This window comes from Gekko japonicus, unplaced genomic scaffold, assembly GCF_001447785.1.
Source record: "Gekko japonicus isolate JY-2015 unplaced genomic scaffold, Gekko_japonicus_V1.1 scaffold4407, whole genome shotgun sequence".
Lineage (NCBI taxonomy): Eukaryota > Metazoa > Chordata > Lepidosauria > Squamata > Gekkonidae > Gekko > Gekko japonicus.
In genome coordinates, this window is record NW_015160962.1 from 37,148 (window position 1) to 55,000 (window position 17,853).

General features: G+C 46.7%; 2 protein-coding genes across 2 annotated transcripts in view; one reads left to right on the forward strand and one right to left on the reverse strand.

Annotated features, from left to right (window-relative positions):
* Positions 1–17,853, reverse strand: part of LOC107122307 (zinc finger protein 850-like) — a gene marked incomplete at both ends in the record, with an annotated part of 58,838 nt that overhangs the window by 36,611 nt on the left and 4,374 nt on the right. Inside the window, one exon of the mRNA XM_015425364.1 lies at positions 14,615–14,620. Within this exon, the coding sequence (XP_015280850.1) occupies positions 14,615–14,620 (6 nt within the window). The remainder of the gene's footprint in view (positions 1–14,614; positions 14,621–17,853) is intronic.
* Positions 857–2,625, forward strand: LOC107122316 (zinc finger protein OZF-like). The gene has a single exon (XM_015425375.1). It carries the CDS (start codon positions 897–899, stop codon positions 2,577–2,579), a length of 1,683 nt encoding a protein of 560 aa, XP_015280861.1. The 5' UTR covers positions 857–896; the 3' UTR covers positions 2,580–2,625.

The window sequence follows — 17,853 nt, forward strand, 5'->3', positions numbered from 1 at the left end:
GAAAAGCTGGAGAGTTTCTCAGGAGGATCCCAAGAGCATATTTCCTTCCCAGAGGAACTGGCTGAGAGTGAGTATCCTTCACAGTTATGTAAAGGGAACAGGCAAGGAATAGCCGGGGTGTGTGTGTGTCCTGATTCTCTTCTGAGCAACATTTGGTTTGGTACAATCATATAGTCCACTGGGTAGGGAGGGAGAAGAAGAGAAGAGATTGGATTTATACCCCGCCCTTCGCTACCCAAAGGAGTCTCAGAGTTCCTTACAAATTCCCTTCCCTTCCCCTCCCCACAACAGACACCCTGTGAGGTAGGTGGGGCTGAGAGAGCTCTGACAGAAACTGCTCTTTTTCAAGGACAGCTCTTATCAGAGCTACGGCTTGCCCAAGGTCATCCAGCCAGGTGCAAGTGGAGGAGTGGGGAATCAAACCCGGTTCTCCCAGATTAGAGTCCGCGCACTTAACCACTACACCAAACCGGGGAGCCTGAAATCTGGAGTCTCAGAAACTCCTTTTTGGCTAGAGCTGAGCTGTAGTTCTTGAGGGGTGAGGCATCCTTAAATGCTAGATATTTTGGAGAAAGGTGGAGGAGTGGTAAAGTTCAGCCAAGCTGGACGAGGCCAAAGGACCATCAATCCTTTCCTCCTGCAGTCACATAATATGCCTTTGGACCTTCCCAGCCTGCCCAGGTGCTAACAGGATCTCTCTATCTATTCCAGCAGAGGATGATCAGAGGAATGAGGAGGGCATGGAACTTGATCAGCGAAGGCCATATAGAGTTAAATATGAAGACTTGAAAGAAAACGTCAGGAATCGAGGGAGACCTAAGGGAAACAAAGGCAGCGGTATGATTGAGAAGAGAGATGGCAGACAGCATAATGTACGTTTTGCAAAGCGGAGGATAATGAAGGCATGTAAAGCCATTAAATGCCGAAAGTACTTCAGAAATACATCACAGCTCCTTGTGTACCGAAGAATACATAGAGGTGAGGAACCTTTTGAATGCTCAGTGTGTGGAAAGAGATTCAGTGACAGTAGCACTCTTCAGAAGCACCGAAGAACCCACGCAGGGGAGAAACCTTTTGAATGCTCAGAGTGTGGAAAGAGATTCAGTCGGAGTGGAAGTCTTCAACTGCACCAAAGAACCCACACAGGGGAGAAACCTTTTGAATGCTCAGTGTGTGGAGAGAGATTCAGTCAGAGTGGTACTCTTTGGAGGCACCAAAGAACACACACAGGGGAGAAACCTTTTGAATGCTCAGAGTGTGGAAAGAGATTCAGTCGGAGTTGCACTCTTCAACTGCACCAAAGAACCCACACGGGGGAGAAACCTTTTGAATGCTCAGAGTGTGGAAAGACATTCAGTCATAGTAGCAACTTTCATCAGCATCAGAGAACCCACACAGGAGAGAAACCTTTTGAATGCTCAGTATGTGGAAAGAGATTCAGTGACAGTAGCTCTCTTCAGAAGCACCGAAGAACCCACACAGGGGAGAAACCTTTTGAATGCTCAGAGTGTGGAAAGACATTTAGTCATAGTAGCAATTTTCAGCAGCATCAGAGAACCCACACAGGAGAGAAACCTTTTGAATGCTCAGAGTGTGGAAAGAGATTCAGTCAGAGTGGTACACTTTGGATGCACCAAAGAACCCACACAGGGGAGAAACCTTTTGAATGCTCAGAGTGTGGAAAGAGATTCAGTCACAGTGGCAATCTTCAGGAGCACCAAAGAACCCACACAGGAGAGAAACCTTTTCAATGTTCAGAGTGCGGAAAGAGATTCCGTTGGAGTGGCAGTCTTCAATATCATCAAAGAACCCACACAGGTGAAAAACCTTTTGAATGCTCAGTATGTGGAAAAAGATTCAGTGATAGTAGCACTCTTCAGAATCATCAAACAACCCACACAGGGGAGAAACCTTTTGAATGTTCAGAGTGCGGAAAGAGATTCAGTCGGAGTGGAAGTCTTCAGTGTCATCAAAGAACCCACACAGGGGAGAAACCTTTTGAATGTTCAGAGTGCGGAAAGAGATTCAGTCGGAGTGGAAGTCTTCAATGTCATCAAAGAACCCACACAGGGGAGAAACCTTTTGAATGTTCAGAGTGCGGAAAGAGATTCAGTCGGAGTGGAAGTCTTCAATGTCATCAAAGAACCCACACAGGGGAGAAACCTTTTGAATGTTCAGAGTGCGGAAAGAGATTCAGTCGGAGTGGAAGTCTTCAATGTCATCAAAGAACCCACACAGGGGAGAAACCTTTTGAATGTTCAGAGTGCGGAAAGAGATTCAGTCGGAGTGGAAGTCTTCAATGTCATCAAAGAACCCACACAGGGGAGAAACCTTTTGAATGTTCAGAGTGCGGAAAGAGATTCAGTCGGAGTGGAAGTCTTCAATGTCATCAAAGAACCCACACAGGGGAGAAACCTTTTGAATGCTCTGAGTGTGGGAAGAGATTCAGTCAGAGTAGCGGTCTTCATTATCATCAAAGAACCCACACAGGGAACAAACCATTTGAATGCTCAACATCCATACCTGCACTCAGGAGCTGCCATAAGAGAGGCTCTCATGCCATGGCGACGCGACCCTAATGAAGGAGGCCAACCTCCCTCCTGTCAAACTCGCTGACATGTCGTCAGCCCATCCGCTTCCCTTACCGCAGCGGTCGCTGTCGTCCCAGATGGCCAAATAAGGGCAAGGAGTGCAGGCGGTGGTATTGGCCACGGAAGAGCCAAGGATAATCTTCAGTGGATGGAGGCTGACCTGGGAGACAGCGGGGGGGAGGGGGAGAACAGCAGGAAAGGGCCGGAGCCACAGGAGGCTGCAGGAAGCCAGAGTGAATACGGCAACCTGGGATACACCAGGACCTGTGGTAGGGCACGCCCCCTTTGCCTTTGAGAGGCCCTTCCCAGGTTATGTTGTCAAGCTGGATCCCTCAGGGTCTGGCAGAGAAGGCGGAAGCACAGGGGCAGAGAACTCCACCCTGATGGGCTCTGGGGGTATCTGCGTCCAGGCAGGCAAGCACCATGCTGAGGGTTAGGAGAACGAAACATTGGAGCTTACCTGAAGGTTTCTTCTCTTCAGTGGGGCGAAGTCATCCAAAATGGTTGGGTCTCGCCTCCTCTCACTCCAGGCGGGGCCATGCAAATTTGTGTAGACTCAGAGTGAGGCTGACCCGCTCCAGTCTTAGTATAGCCCAGCGCCATAACAGATTTAACGTTCGACTAGATTTTATTCTGTTTTGTTTTGCTTTGGGTGGGATGTGGACGACTTCGCCTTACTGAAGAGAAGAAACCTTCAGGTAAGTTCCAATGTTTTGTTCTCCTTCAGTGGGGGAAGAGTCATCCATATGCCTGGGTGGGATCCTCCTTCTTATTTTTATTCTGTTCTACCCCTATGCTGCACACCCAGCCCCGTAGCTAACAACATTTTGCTCAGGGGGGGGGGGCATGTTTTTGCTCGGGGGGCCTGCCATTATATGTCTGTGCAGTACTGCCATGCCATGTTCATAGTTCTATATAATAACTAAATAATAAATACAAGTGGTTTATTGAATATTATAGTTCTCATATATGTATTCTCAACAAGGAAGACTATAAATCCTCTTAATACATCTGAGCTGAACAGAGCTGTTGTCAGTTCTAGCCCCGTGCTGGTGTGAGCTACCAGCCATGTCCCCAGCTCGCCGTCCACCCAACGGTTCGAAAGCTTCGGCAAGTAGATAAAATGGGTACCACTCCTTAGAGAGGGTGGGCATACTAAACCCCCCAGTGGGGAAAGTGTTAGCCGGCGAACGGAATGTCCAGCGCATAAGACCGAAAGCCTAGAAAGAACTCTTTGGCAACAAGCAAGCCTGTAATGGGCCGTCCAGCCAGGCGGTGGCAGTGCTGCGCTGCAACGTGAAGCAGTCCGGAGAAAGCTGACGACATCAAGCCACGCCGAGAGAAAAATGCCGTTGGAACATGTCTGACCCTACAGCTGAACAGACTCCCCGTCGGCTGCAAACATGTGTGATTTAAAGATTATATGTTGTCCTCCCTTACCCCTTGAAACATTGTTAGTCCCATGTGTATTTGAGTAACTAAATCGCTCAGAGCCAGCAAGCTCTGCAGGATTGAGCGATTAATAAATCGAAAGATTATTATTATTATTATCAACATTATTATTATTTCAGAATAGTATATTAGAATACTGAATGTATGCAAGGAATATTAGGATGTCCGCTGACACAGCAGCATTCTTTGAAGAGAGGGATGTAGTGTTAAGAAGAAGAAGAAGAGATTGGATTTATACCCCCGCCCTTCACTACCCAAAGATGTCTCAGAGCGGCTCACAAACTCCTTTTCCCTTCCCTCCCCCACAACAGACACCCTGTGAGGTAGGTGGGGCTGAGAGAGCTCTTGACAGAAACTGTTCTTTTTCAAGGACAGCTCTTATCAGAACTACGGCTTGCCCAAGGTCATCCAGCCAGGTGCAAGTGGAGGAGTGGGGAATCAAACCTGGTTCTCCCAGATTACAGTCCGCGCACTTAACCACTACACCAAACTGGCAGCCCGAAGGGGAAAAGTGACCGGGGGGGGGTGAAGACTGGCCAGGACAGACTGTGGCGTGCGCCCCACCACCACCGCCCCCACTGTGCTTCCAGTGCTGCTCCATGGTGCCGGCCCTTCTGTGACCATCGAGGCTGAGAGGGCAGGGTCTTTCACCTCAGAAGGGCAGTGGGGGAGGGGAGAGAAAGGCCAGTGCGAAGCCCACCCCAGTGCAACCTGCCCTGGAGGCAGAGAGGAGTGATTCACACATGGAATTCAATGCTACAGGAGGTGGCGGCGGCTACAAGCATGGACGGCTTCAAGAGGGAACTGGATAAGCATATGGAGCAGAGGTCCATCAGTGGCTATTAGCCACAAGGGATAGATAGGGAGTCTCAGTCTGGGGCAAGGGATGCTCTGTATTCTTGGTGCTTGGGGGTGCAACAGTGGGCGGGCTTCTAGTGTCTTGGCCCCACTGCTGGACCTCCTGAGGGCACCTGGTCTTTTTGGCCACTGTGTGACAGAGTGTTGGACTGGATGGGCCATTGGCCTGATCCAACATTGGCTTCTCTTATGTTCTTATATGAACTCTCAGTCTGGGGCAAGGGATGCTCTGTACTCTTGGTGCTTGGGGGGGGGGCAACAGTGGGAGGGCTTCTGGTGTCCTGGCCCCACTGCTGGACCTCCTGAGGGCACCTGGTATTTTTTGCCACTGTGTGACAGAGAGTGTTGGACTGGAAGGGTCATTGGCCTGATCCAACATTGGCTTTTCTTATGTTCTTATATGAACTCTTGGTCTGGGGCAAGGGATGCTCTGTACTCTTGGTTCTTGGGGGGGGGGGCAACAGTGGGAGGGCTTCTGGTGTCCTGGCCCCACTGCTGGACCTCCTGAGGGCACCTGGTATTTTTTGCCACTGTGTGACAGAGAGTGTTGGACTGGAAGGGTCATTGGCCTGATCCAACATTGGCTTTTCTTATGTTCTTATATGAACTCTTGGTCTGGGGCAAGGGATGCTCTGTACTCTTGGTTCTTGGGGGGGGGGGCAACAGTGGGAGGGCTTCTGGTGTCCTGGCCCCACTGCTGGACCTCCTGAGGGCACCTGGTATTTTTGGCCATTGTGTGACAGAGTGTTGGACTGGATGGGCCATTGGCCTGATCCAAAATTGGCTTCTCTTATGTTCTTATGTCTTCAGCGGCAGAGGCTGGGCAGGGGGAGAGAGCGGGGTGCCTCCTCCTCATGGAAGCCCGGCTGGCTGTGGCAGGGAGGGAGGCAGGCACCCAGGAGTGAGGTGCGGTGGGCGGCGGCAGCAAGGACGGCTGGGGTGGCAGCAGCAGGCGTCCCCACCTGCTGCTGGGTTGAGGGCAGTGACGGGGGGGAGCCGAGGATTGGGGAGGGGGCCCGTAAAAACCGTGTGGGGGGGCTGCGGTAGCTAGGGGCCCGTGCACACCTTTCTACCAGATGAAGCTTCTGCTGATTTTAACTGGTCCCATCTGTAGTGTCTCACACAGGTACAAAAGGTGGACCAAGATTTGTGGTGGACTAATGATTTCTTCCCCTAGAGTGCTGGTGGGAAAAGGTCACTTTGTTACTGGAGATCTGGTGTAGTGGGCCGTAACATCCTTTGGAGGTCCTAAGGCTTGCACTTCATGTGTCTCTCAGATAACATGGCTGGAGACCTCTTTTACCTAAAGGCTGAGCTGTGAGACACAGACAGAAAATCCTTTAGCCTAATCTGCGCCGTCCTATGAAGGAGGCACACAGAGCTCTGAACACGTCTAGTTTGTGCCAGACTCGTTGGGGTAACACGGTCTAGGACAAAAAGGTGGTAGTATCAACTCGTGGTTAATGTGAGAAAGGAAAAAACCTTTGGCACAAAGGAATGATCCCTCCTGAGAACCACCGAGATCTTGTGAAATATGCACAGTTCCGTCCTGGACAATAAAGCCCCTAATTCAGAAATCCTCCTTGCAGAAGTTATCTCTAGTGTTGAAATGGAGATGAGCACCACAACCTTAGAGTCGGATTCGACTGGCTTTCGAGCAAGGGAACCTTTAACCCATAGACAGGATTCATTGGCCTTGCATTTTAGCTATAACCAGAACATATTTCTGATATCAGCTAGCCTAGCTAAATGGTGAACAAAGACACCCTTTCTGATATTAAGTCAAATAGATACTTTTAGAACTTCACAATCTGGGTGAGAGAAGCGCCCATTGTCTGTTAAAGGGTAAAAGGTAGAATGGACTGTACTTGGGAAAGCCCGCCCCAAAAGGCTTTCTGCCAATCAGAGACCTGTGAGGTCAGAGTGCTGATGTTTGATGGAACCAATAGCAATATTTTGCTTGCTTATGTCACACACAGAGTATAAAATTCCATGTCACTCTTTGTAACACTTGAAGAGTCTGTTGGGTATTCAGGGGTTCCAGACCTTGATATCTGTACTCTTCCTTTCTTAATTAATAAATATTTCAGTGTTTTCCTCTCTACAGAACTGCCGCGTGTGTTTTTCTCAAATTGGGTTGGGGAAAACACAGCTAGGGACACAGGCTATGTCTAACAGGTGGGAGAGGCTTGTCTTAAAGGTCTCTTCTTTGAAGACTGATGATGGGGCCTTCCTTCAAGGCTTTTCCATCTTCCGTATAAGGCCAGAGTCTTCAGGAAAGCAGGGCTAGGCTCAGGCATCTTGCTGGAGCGGCAGGTCCATTAAAACTGGAGGGTCAGCCTCACTCTAAGCCAATAGAGTCCACACAAATTTACATAGCCCTGCCTGGAGCGAGAGGCGGCGTGACCTAACCAGTTTGAAGGACTTGCCCCACTGAAGGAGAATCTGATGGTGGGTTCCTGTGGGATCCAAGGGAGCGGTCTGCCCTGGGCCCGGGGAATTCCCATGAAGGACAGAGGCAAGAGTCAATAAAAGGGCCAAGGAAGGGTGATGCAGAAAGGAGAGGAGGGAGGGATAAAAGGTGTTGTGACAGAGCCGAATATCACCCCCTCTCGTCCACAAAACCTGTTGCTGTCAGGGTCCGGCTTACCTAAGGGACCGCCTCTCCCCACATGTTCCCCCCAAGGGCACTACAGTCGGGGAATCAAAATCTCCTGGATATTCCAGGCCCCAGGAACATCAAGTTTGCAGTTACCAGGGCCAGGGCGTTTTCGGTGGCGGGTCCTACCTGCAGGAATGAGCTCGCCGTAGAGATCCGGGCCCTGCGGGATCTTTCTCAGTTCCGCAGGGCCTGTAAAAAGGAGCTCTTCCACCAGGCTTTCGAGTAGGAGCCGCCGCCACCATCATCCGCCATCATTATTCCATCTGCACACACCCCCCAAGCGCACCCCCCCCCCCCCCCGTTTCTTCTTAATTTCGCAAATTGACCATCTCTGGAGCGGACAGTACTGGGGGTGTGAGTCGTTCCTGGCATATGACAGCGCTGTAGGGACGTATATTGTTGTTACTGTATGTTATTATAATTACTGTTGTTGCTTAGCATAAGTTATCTTGGAACCCCATCTTGAATCTATAGTTAAATATCCTTGGAGCACCGTGGAAGGAATGTTTAGTGAATTGTATTTATTGTATTTTATACCGTTTTATTGTTTTAACTTCGGTATTTATGCCCCTTGTGAGCCGCCCTGAGCCTTCAGGGAGGGCGGGATATAAATTTAAAATAAATAAATAAATAAAGTTAGCCCAGCCATGTTCAGCAACCACAGTTCTATACCCCTTGTCTTCTCTGCCTTTAAATAAAAGCTGTTGGTTTGAATGCAATTTGGGCTTTGCATGGGGCATCCGAGCATCTCATAGAATGGGAGGAGTCGTGGCTCCAAGGTAAGAGCATCTGGAAAGTCCCAAGTTCAATCCCTGGCATCTCCACTGAAAAGGATCATATAGCAGGTGACGTGAAGGACCGTCACCTGAGGCCCTGGAGAGCCACGGCCAGTAAACATGTGCATTTCCTCCTTTGGGGCCTCTAGTTCATCTCTGTCTCCCCTGGGTTGTGCTATGTGACGTATCACCCTAAATTTTCTTTTTACGGGGAATAACTGAATCGACCTGCCTTTTCCGACAAACAGCCTTCAGTAACCTCTTTCCAGTGACCACCTTTTCTGCGTTGGCCAAAACGATCACTGTAGTGGTGGCCTTCATGGCCACCAAGCCAGGAAACGGGATGAGGAAATAGCTGGGGAAGAGTCTGGCCAGCTCCTTTGTCGTTTCTTCTTCTTCTGGTGTTCAAGTTGATCTGGCTGAGACTCTCTCCCCACCTCCCAGAGCCTGAGAGGCGCTCCCAGCCTGGACAGACCACACTGCAATGCAATGCAGCAAAGGGCCTGTTGCAAGGCTCCCTCTAAGCTGTGGAGTCTTGTGAGCAAACATTCTACTTTGTGAGCTACTGGCATTAAGAGTTCTGAGGGAGCGATTTGGCTGCTGCATACATTAGTTTGCTCTGGAGCCATCCCTTCCGGAGCTAAGACAAAAATGTGTGAGCCAGAGGCTAAAAAATTGTGAGCTCGCTCACACTAACTCAGCTTAGAGGGAACACTGGTCTGTTGCCGTGTTGTATGGTGCCCTGGACCACATGGGCTTCTTGACTGCCCTCTCTTTCACGTTATATGAACATCAGTCGAAAAAGAAAAAGATAACTGTGAAAAAAGACACTGAAACAATCAATAAAGACTTATAAAGAAAATGGTAAAATGGTAAAATTTTACCATATGTGGTGGACTTGTGAGAAAGCTGTAGACTTTTGGACAAAAGTCCACAGGGAAATACAAAAAATATTGAAATGCTCTTTCAAAAAAGCACCAGAAATTCTGCTTTTGGGACTGAAAATGGAAGAAGTCAATACGACTAAAAAGACTTTACTCTGGTATTTAATAACAACAGCGAGAATGATATATGCACAATTTTGGAAAACAGAGAAAATACCAGAGATAGAAGACTGGATACAAAAAGTTCTGTTCATGGCTGAAATGGATAAAATTACAAAAAAACTGAACAACGATGAAGACGACGTTTTTTTTCAAGAATGGAGTGACTTTAAAATATATCTGGAAAAGAACTGGGATGTGAAACAAAACTTAATATGTTTAGATCAATATTAAGTCAAATGAAGTTATCTTGAGATTGTAATGATAAGAAAAATGATATAATTGATGTAAAGTAATGTGAAATGGGGGGGAAGCATTGCGGGAAGCCACGGAAGGGAGGGGAGGAGATGGGAATGGGGTAAACAATGGAAAAATGAAATGGTTTAATTTAAATGTTGTATTCCTATGGAAAAAATAAAAATTTTGTTTACCCAAAAAAAAAAAAAAGACTTATAAAGAAATGAATCATGCGGTTATTTCTAAATACAAGAGACACACCAAATTATTATTCACAAAAAAAATATCATGAAGCAAATCCCATGACACAAGGCACACTAATAATACAGAATATACAATTGGAATGAATTCAAGTCCATATATGGGTTCATGTCAAAAATTCTTATGGAAGAAGTCTTTATGGTAGGATGGGGATTCCAGATATATATATCTCTTCTTCAGAAAAAGACAATTTTTTTCCATTCTCTAGATGCAGACTAGTTTCCTTCCAAGGATTAACATGCACATTTTTCTGATGATGGTGGAATCTTTTATTATTGGCTCCACAGAAGTCTAAAACATATTGAGGAATTTCAGACAGGCGATATCTCCCAGTAGGGAACCGGTTCTCAAACGGGTTCTGGTCTGTCATTTCAGACAGAACCCATTTGAGAATTGGTTCCCTACTGGACTGTATTTGCGATTTCATACACAAAAGTTTCTGTCCTGTTTAGGAACCGGGACTGAAGCGTTTTACCTGTCAACTGCTTCCGAGTAGTCTTCAGTTCCCTCTCCCGATTCTGTTATGCTTTCCCCCCGATTTTGTTATGCTTTTTTCCCGCCATTTTTCGCCCACGCGGGCTTTCCCCCCCTGAACGTTCGATTTATAGCTTTATATCGCTATAACGCTATACCGGAACGTCAAACTCCAATGGGATTGCTATTGCGATCGTTTGGAGTTCCAGTATAGCGTTATAGCGATATAACGCTATAAATTGAACGTTCAAAAAAAAATCACCCATGCGGGAAGAAAATGGTGGGAAAACAAAGCGGTGCAAGTCTGAAATGCCAAACCACTTCTGATCCGGCTCATTTCCAGTAGGGGCAAGCCATGTGTGAAATGGCAGCCCTGTACCGGTTCACTTCAAAACGGATGATTACCGGCTTGAAACCGGATGAAACTGGGTAATGTGAAATTCCCCACTGTCCAAGTCGAGTACCATTCCACAATTTCTAATGGAACTACTCTCAACCCAGGTTTGCTTTATGATTTTTTTGGTGAATAATAATTTGGTGTGTCTTGTTATAAGTATTTAGATATAATAATGACACGATTGTGTCCTTATTGATTTTCGTAGCATCCTATTTCACAGTATTTTCTTTTCTTTTCTGACTGATATCTCATTCACGACGACATTCCTAACCAGGGAACTGCCTGAGGCCTTCAACGAAGCCAAGCTGATCATCTTCAGCATGCTGGTTTTCTGCAGTGTGTGGATGTCCTTTTTGTCCCTACTTACCTGAGGATGAAGGGGAAAATAGACAGTAGTTTGAATACTGAATCTGTCCTACCTCCTGCCAAAAATATTGCAACAATACCTGAGGAAGTGACAATAGAGATCATCTCTCTTTTTTTGGTGAACTGTAGACAAAAATTAGATTCATAACAAATGTCTTCCTAACTTTTGTCCCTAATAGGGACCCAGAGTGGCTTACATTATTTTCCTGACCTTTATTTTATCCTCACAACAATAAGCTTGTGAGGAAGGTTATGATGAGAGTTATATGGAAGGCTAGATTATTAATCTAATTAACATGTCACATGTTACCCAGAGTCTTGGATAAATAATCCTGAATGTTCAGATAAATCAATCAATATCCTCTTGGCAAGGAGTGACAAGTCAAGTGCCTTAGGGATCTGTCCTGGGACCTGTTTTGTTCAACATCTTTACAAATTATTTGGATGAAGGAATAGAGGGAATGCTTATTAAATCTGCAGGTGATACTAGACTGGGAGGGGTAGCAAATACGGTAGAAGACAGTCAGGAGGCCCATATGGTTTTGTTTTATTTCAATATAATGAGTTCACTGGGGTGGGGGGAAAGAATTGGCAATTCCATATGGGTGGGTGCCATCTTTCCAGAGTGACTGAAGGGCCTGGAGCAGCCGATAGCTTACCTCAGAAGGACTCTAGCTTTTCTATAAAACTACACGCTGATATTCTAGAGCTACAAGAAACTCCTGTGGGGAAGAAAAACAGACAACACACCAATGCAGAACAGAGCTGCAAGTCGATCCGTCTTTAAGGGACTGGCTAGATAGAAGTCAGAAAAGACTGAGACGCTGGTCTCCTCAAATACAACAAGCCTGAACAGTTACATGTTTAGGGTTGCTAACCTCCAGGAGGGACCTCGTAGTCTGTTATTAAATGGTTGACTCTGGCAATGCTGTGGACATAGTGTATCTAGATTTCAGTAAACCATTTGACAACGTTTCACATGATATCCTTGAGGATAAGCTGGTTAAATGTGAGCTGGATGGTGCAACTGTAGGATGGATTCATGGTTGGTTGAAAAATTGTAGCCAACGAGTGCTCGTAAATGGCTCTGTGTCTACATGGGGGGAAGTCTCGAGTGGAGTGCCGCAGGGCTTGGTCCTGGGCCCGTCTTGTTCAGTGTTTTCATAAATGATCTGGAGGAAGACATAGAGGGGATGCTTATCAGATTTGCAGATGACACAAAGCTGGGTGAAATTGCTAATTCTGAAGAAGACAGAGTCAGGATTCAAAATGATCTAGATAGGCTGGAACAGTGGGCTGAGACAAATAAAATGAATTTCAATGAGAGAAGTGCAAAGTCCTACACTTAGGTACAAAAAAATCAAAGGCACAGATATAGAATGGGAGGGACTTGGCTTGACAGCAGCACATGTGAAAGGGATCTAGGTGTTCTGGTTGATCACGAGTTAAACATGAGCCTGCAGTGCGATGTGGCTGTGAAGAAAGCTAATACAATCTTAGGGTGCATTAACAGAAGCATTGTGTCCAGATCACGGGAGGTGGTAGTTCCACTCTATTCTGCTCTGGTCAGGCCTCACCTGGAGTCCTGTGTCCAGTTTTGGGCACCACATTTTAGGGAGGATGTTGACAAGCTCGAGTGTGTCCAGAAGAGGGCAACCAGGATGGTGAAAGGGTTGGAATCCAAGTCTTATGAAAGGCTGAAAGAGTTGGGTCTGTTTAGCCTGGGAAAGAGAAGGCTTAGAGGGGACATGATTGCAGTCCTCAAGTATTTGAAGGGCTGTCATGTAGAAAATGGAGCAGATCTATTCTCTCTTGCTCCAGATTGCAAGGCTAGATCCAATGGGTGGAAATTACAAGAGTCATTACCGGCTAAATATCAAGAGAAACTTCCTAACTGTAAGAGTGGTTGAGCAGTGGAACAGACTGCCTCGGGAGGTAGTGGATGCTTCTTCGCTGGATGTTTTCAATCTGAGGCTGGACGACCATCTTTCGGGTATGTTGTAGGGTTATCTTTCGGCTATGCTTCTGTAGAATGCAGGGGGTTGGACTAGATGACCTGCAAGATCCCTTCCAACTCTAACATTCTATGAATATTCTTTTGGTATAGAAGATAGCCATAGAGTTCATGGTTTTTAGTTGTTTAGGTTCAAACTTTGCAGTGCCTGGGTCAAAAAAGATTTTAGCTTCGTATCAGAGAAAAACACCTTTGTTTGGGTATGAAGACTCCTTGGCCAATATTAATCAGGTTTGGTTAAGTAAACACTTGAAGATATTGTGTAGACAAACCTTTCTTTACATTTGACCAATAAGTGGAATATTCCTCAAATGATGCATTGGTCTTTGTAACCAATTATGCTTTTTGAATGTTATCTTCATGACTATGTCATTTCAAGTTAGGGTTGCCAAGACACTTACCTTGTGCGGCTGGGGAGTCCTCGTCCCCTCCTGGGACATTCGTGCACGCCACTGTGATGACACCCGGAAGTGACATCATCATGCTGGGGGCGTCACCAGGCGAAGCTCTACCAGTTGCCCCAAAAACTCTATGGTACCATAGAGTTTTTTGGGGCGGCTGCTAGAGTGTCGCCCGGTGACGCCCCTGGTGTGATGGCGTCACTTCCGGATGGCGTCATCACGCTGGGGGCATTGCCTGATCTGGCCATTTTGGGGGTGGGGTTCTGAAGCCACAGAGTCCATATCATCACTGGATTTGCTGTGTTCTTCTTCCCCACCAACCTCTCCTGGTTCTCCCAGTTACAATCTCAGGAACTCACATGCCTTAAAAACAGAGTCAATCTTTTCTTTTTTGTCCTTAATTTTAAAGGTGACGCCTTCGGGAATCAACCATCTGTAGGCAATGCTGTTCGTTTGCAAAAACAATATCACGTCTTTATACTCCTTCCTCTTTTTCCTAATTTCAAATGGGATATCTTTTAAAATTCTGATGTTATTCCCTCCCATTTTCAGGGGTACTCCTATAGTTGTTTTAAGTATTAAGTCCCTGAGAAGTCTCTTCAAGAATCTAACCACAATCTCTCCAGGCAGATTATTTTTCTTGATATAGTTGGAATAGGATCTATAGATCACATCCATTTCGCTTATCAAGTATTCCACTTTCAAATCTGTAACTGGAACTAATGCTTCACTCAAAAGTTCTTTTAGATTCTCTCCTTTTGTCTCAGGGACCCCTTGGAATCGGAGGACTAGGTTGGCTCTCTCCATTTGCAGCTGCAAAATTTGAGATTCACCTGAAGTTTGTTTCTTTTCCAGCATTTGCACCTTTTTCTTGACTTTTTTGGTCTTTGCGTCCACTTCCTTGACTTTCTCCACTGTTTGCTCCGTTATTTTTGTGATTTTCACTAGTTGGAGCTGCTGGGCTACAAGGTTTTGATTCAGTACAGTTAGCTGCTGGTTAACGTTGGTTATTTGGTCCAGCAGAGGGCACATGGTTTCTGCTAGCATTTTGGATAGCTCTGAGGAATCCTCCATCCGGGGACTTGAGCCTGCCGTTAGTTTCATTTTTGCTAGCTTATATTTCTCCGTTCTCTTCCCCGCCATGCTTGAGGATTATTTACTTTTAATAAAAGTTCCTAAAGTCTCTGAAATTCGCCCAAGCACTTATCTACGCTCCAGTAAGTTTCTTAAAACTTATTTCCACGCTTTTACTTCTGCTCCCCCCTTGGCAAATTGTTGTTTTGTTTGTGCATGTGGGAGGAACCCCTCCCCCGCTCGCTCGTCTCGCCGTTCCCAGGGGGGGCTTTCTTTTAGCTTTTTGGCATCTCATTTTTATTTGACTCACTGTTCATTGTTGGTCCAAGGACCTCACTGAATCACGGCTAAATCGCCCGATCTCCAATGTTTGTCCCGGCCGGCGGCTCTAGAGCCATGCGAACAGCGGCAGGACCATCGGGGCGGAGGAGTGCCTCAATTTCGCAGCATCTTGCTGCGAAAGAGGCTACCCCTCAAAAGGCCCATGGTGAGGAGCCTTTCGCACCAGTTCCATGGGGGGGCAATGGACAGCCGAGCCCCCTCATCACCGCAGGCACTCAGATCTTCTCCCCGGAGGTTCAGGAGAGACGTCTGCTAGCGTGTCGCCATTAACCGGAAGCTCCTGGAGAAGACTCTTGAGAGTCCGTTGGACTGCAAGATCAAATCAGTCAATCCTAAAAGAAATCAATCCTGACTGTTAAAATACTTTGGCCACCCAATGAGAAGGGAGCACTCATTGGAGAAGACCCTGATGCTGGGAGAGATAGAAGGTCAAAGAAGAAGGGGATGGCAAAGGATGAGATGGCTAGACAGTGTTAGCAATGCAACGAACATGAAATTGTGCGAACTTCAAAGGACGGCGGAAGACAGGAGGGCCTGGCGTGATCTGGTCCATGGGTCACGAAGAGTCGGACTCAACTGTGTGACTGAACAACAGAAACTTGCAGCTTCCCAACTGCCAGTCAACAGTGATCACCTTTGATCCCCTCTTGGCCTCTTTCCTGGGTGTAGTGCCTCTGACAGGCAGTTACCACCAGGCCTCAAGTACTCCTTTACCAACCCAGCAGGAGGTTGGGCTGTAGCCCTGAGAGGCAGAGCACTCTAACTAATATTAACAATATTAACAAAATTAACAAAACAAGTTCCCCTTGCTCCTAATCCATGATAGGCTGCCACCAGACCTGCTTCATCCAGAAATGCAAGGCCAGGCCAACCCTGCTTTCTATAGGACTTTAAGCAGAAATCCAAACCCTCTCCAGAATCAAGACTTCCACACATATAATACTGGTAGGGCCAAAGAGGCAACTAGAAAAGCCTTCTGCAAACCCCAGATAGAAACACACCAAACTGGTATGTATCCAGGGGTCATTTCCTGCAGGAGTGCACAGGAGCGGAGCTTCGGCAGTAAAGAACCCAGGGGGCGGGCACATGCAACAAGCCCCGCCACTTGCTCCCAGCAGCCCTGGGCCACAAGGAGCAAGAAGCAGCCAAGTAAGTTGCAGAGCTCCCCCCGGCCCCCCAGTCCAAAACAGTCCAGTGGCACCTTTAAGGCCAAGGTTTATTCAGGTACAAGCTCTCCCTCCTCTGTGAGGGCAGATCTGCGTGTCCCCCCGCCATAGCTAGCAATCCAAAACAGTCCAGTGGAGTCTGAGCAGTGGGTGTTGCCTTCTGACACACTTCCGGCAATGTCAGGGGGTGTGGCATATGCAAATAAGTTATGCTAAAGAGCTCCTGCACCTCTTTTCCTACTAAATTACCCCCGGACCCGCAGCAGCACTGCTCTACAAAGTGGACGCCCAGGGGGAGAACAAGGCTGTTCCAACCACATCTTCCTGCCCCATCACTCCATGACTCACTTGGCAGAGGCAGCCATAACGCAGATGCCAAGTTCTCCCTCCTGCACTGGGGTTTGGGTGGGAGGAAGGGCGTCCTTTTGCCAGGCGACAGAGGTGCAGACCCCCGGGCAACACAACAGTGAGAAAGCACAAAGTAGCAAAGTGCTATAAAAGGGCTTTGGGAAACTGTTGGAGATGTAAAAAGAATGTTGGCTCATATTTTCACGTTTGGTGGAGATGTGAGAAAGCAGTAAAATTTTGGGAAAGAGTACAAAAGCTAATAACAGCAATTCTGGAAATAGAGTTAAAGTTGGATCCAGAAGTATACTTACTGAATGTGCTACCAGAAGGGATTAAATTTAATGACACATGTGTGATATTGTACATCCTTACCAGCTCTAGAATTCTTTTAGCAAAATGCTGGAAGTCGGAACAAATACCGAGTAGAGAGGAGTTAATTGGTAGAATCATGGAAATAAGAGAGATGGACAAATTAAATATGATTTTGTTGGCAAAAGATGAAATTCTATTTAAAAAAAGATGGCAAAAACTTGATAAATGGTTTGAAACAAATGTATAAAGAATCTCCAGAAATTTATGTAATAACATTATTTGGATTTCTATTGTAAAAACTTGAAAATAAACGTTTTTTAAAAAAAGAGAGAAAGCACAAGGGCACAGTCCCAGGAGGCGTGGGTTCAGGTCTCACTAAGGGTGTGTGTGTGACAGCAACAATACAAAGCTCGCCTTTTGGTGCCTACGAGGCCCAGAAGGGAGTCCCAGCTGGGACCAAATAGGATGACTCCTTCATACCAATTGGACGTCCAGAATGCCAAGCACTTAGACTGGTCCTCACCTCTCCCCTGCCTCCTAAGTGTCAGCATGCCAGTGTCCAGGAAGAGTCTGGGGATCATCTGGAATTAAAAGTGGTCTCCAGACTACAGAGATCAGTTTCTGCCCGGAAGACAAAAGGAAGTCCTCCTTCTTCTTTTTTTAAACCATCTTTATTGATTTTCATATGACATACAGAACCTAAAGCGAAGATACAGCGTAATTCAGTGCCTACAAGTACAAAAACCTTTGGTAAATGAAGATACTAACCTATAGGGTTAGCCATTTAAGAAAGAGAGGGTTGGGGGGGGGAGGTTGTCGAGAGCTTGTAAGTAGGAGACAACAGGGTACCAGGTTGACACACATTTGGAGGTATGTGGTGTGTCTGAGTGTGAAATCTTGAGTGAATCAGAAATTTTTGCCATAACAAGATGTTCCCAGAGCTTGTCCTGCCAGGATGTTATGAAAGGTGCTGTTGGGGATTCCCAGCTAGCGGCAAATGGATAAGCGAGCTACTGCCAGAAGAGTTGAGATAAGATCCCTTTTTTGGTCCTGGATGTAGTCGTCCCAGTGGTTCAGCA

Bases quoted from the DNA above. Each gene is read 5' to 3' on its own strand.
- LOC107122316 (XM_015425375.1), top strand. From the start codon at position 897: ATGAAGGCATGTAAAGCCATTAAATGCCGAAAGTACTTCAGAAATACA.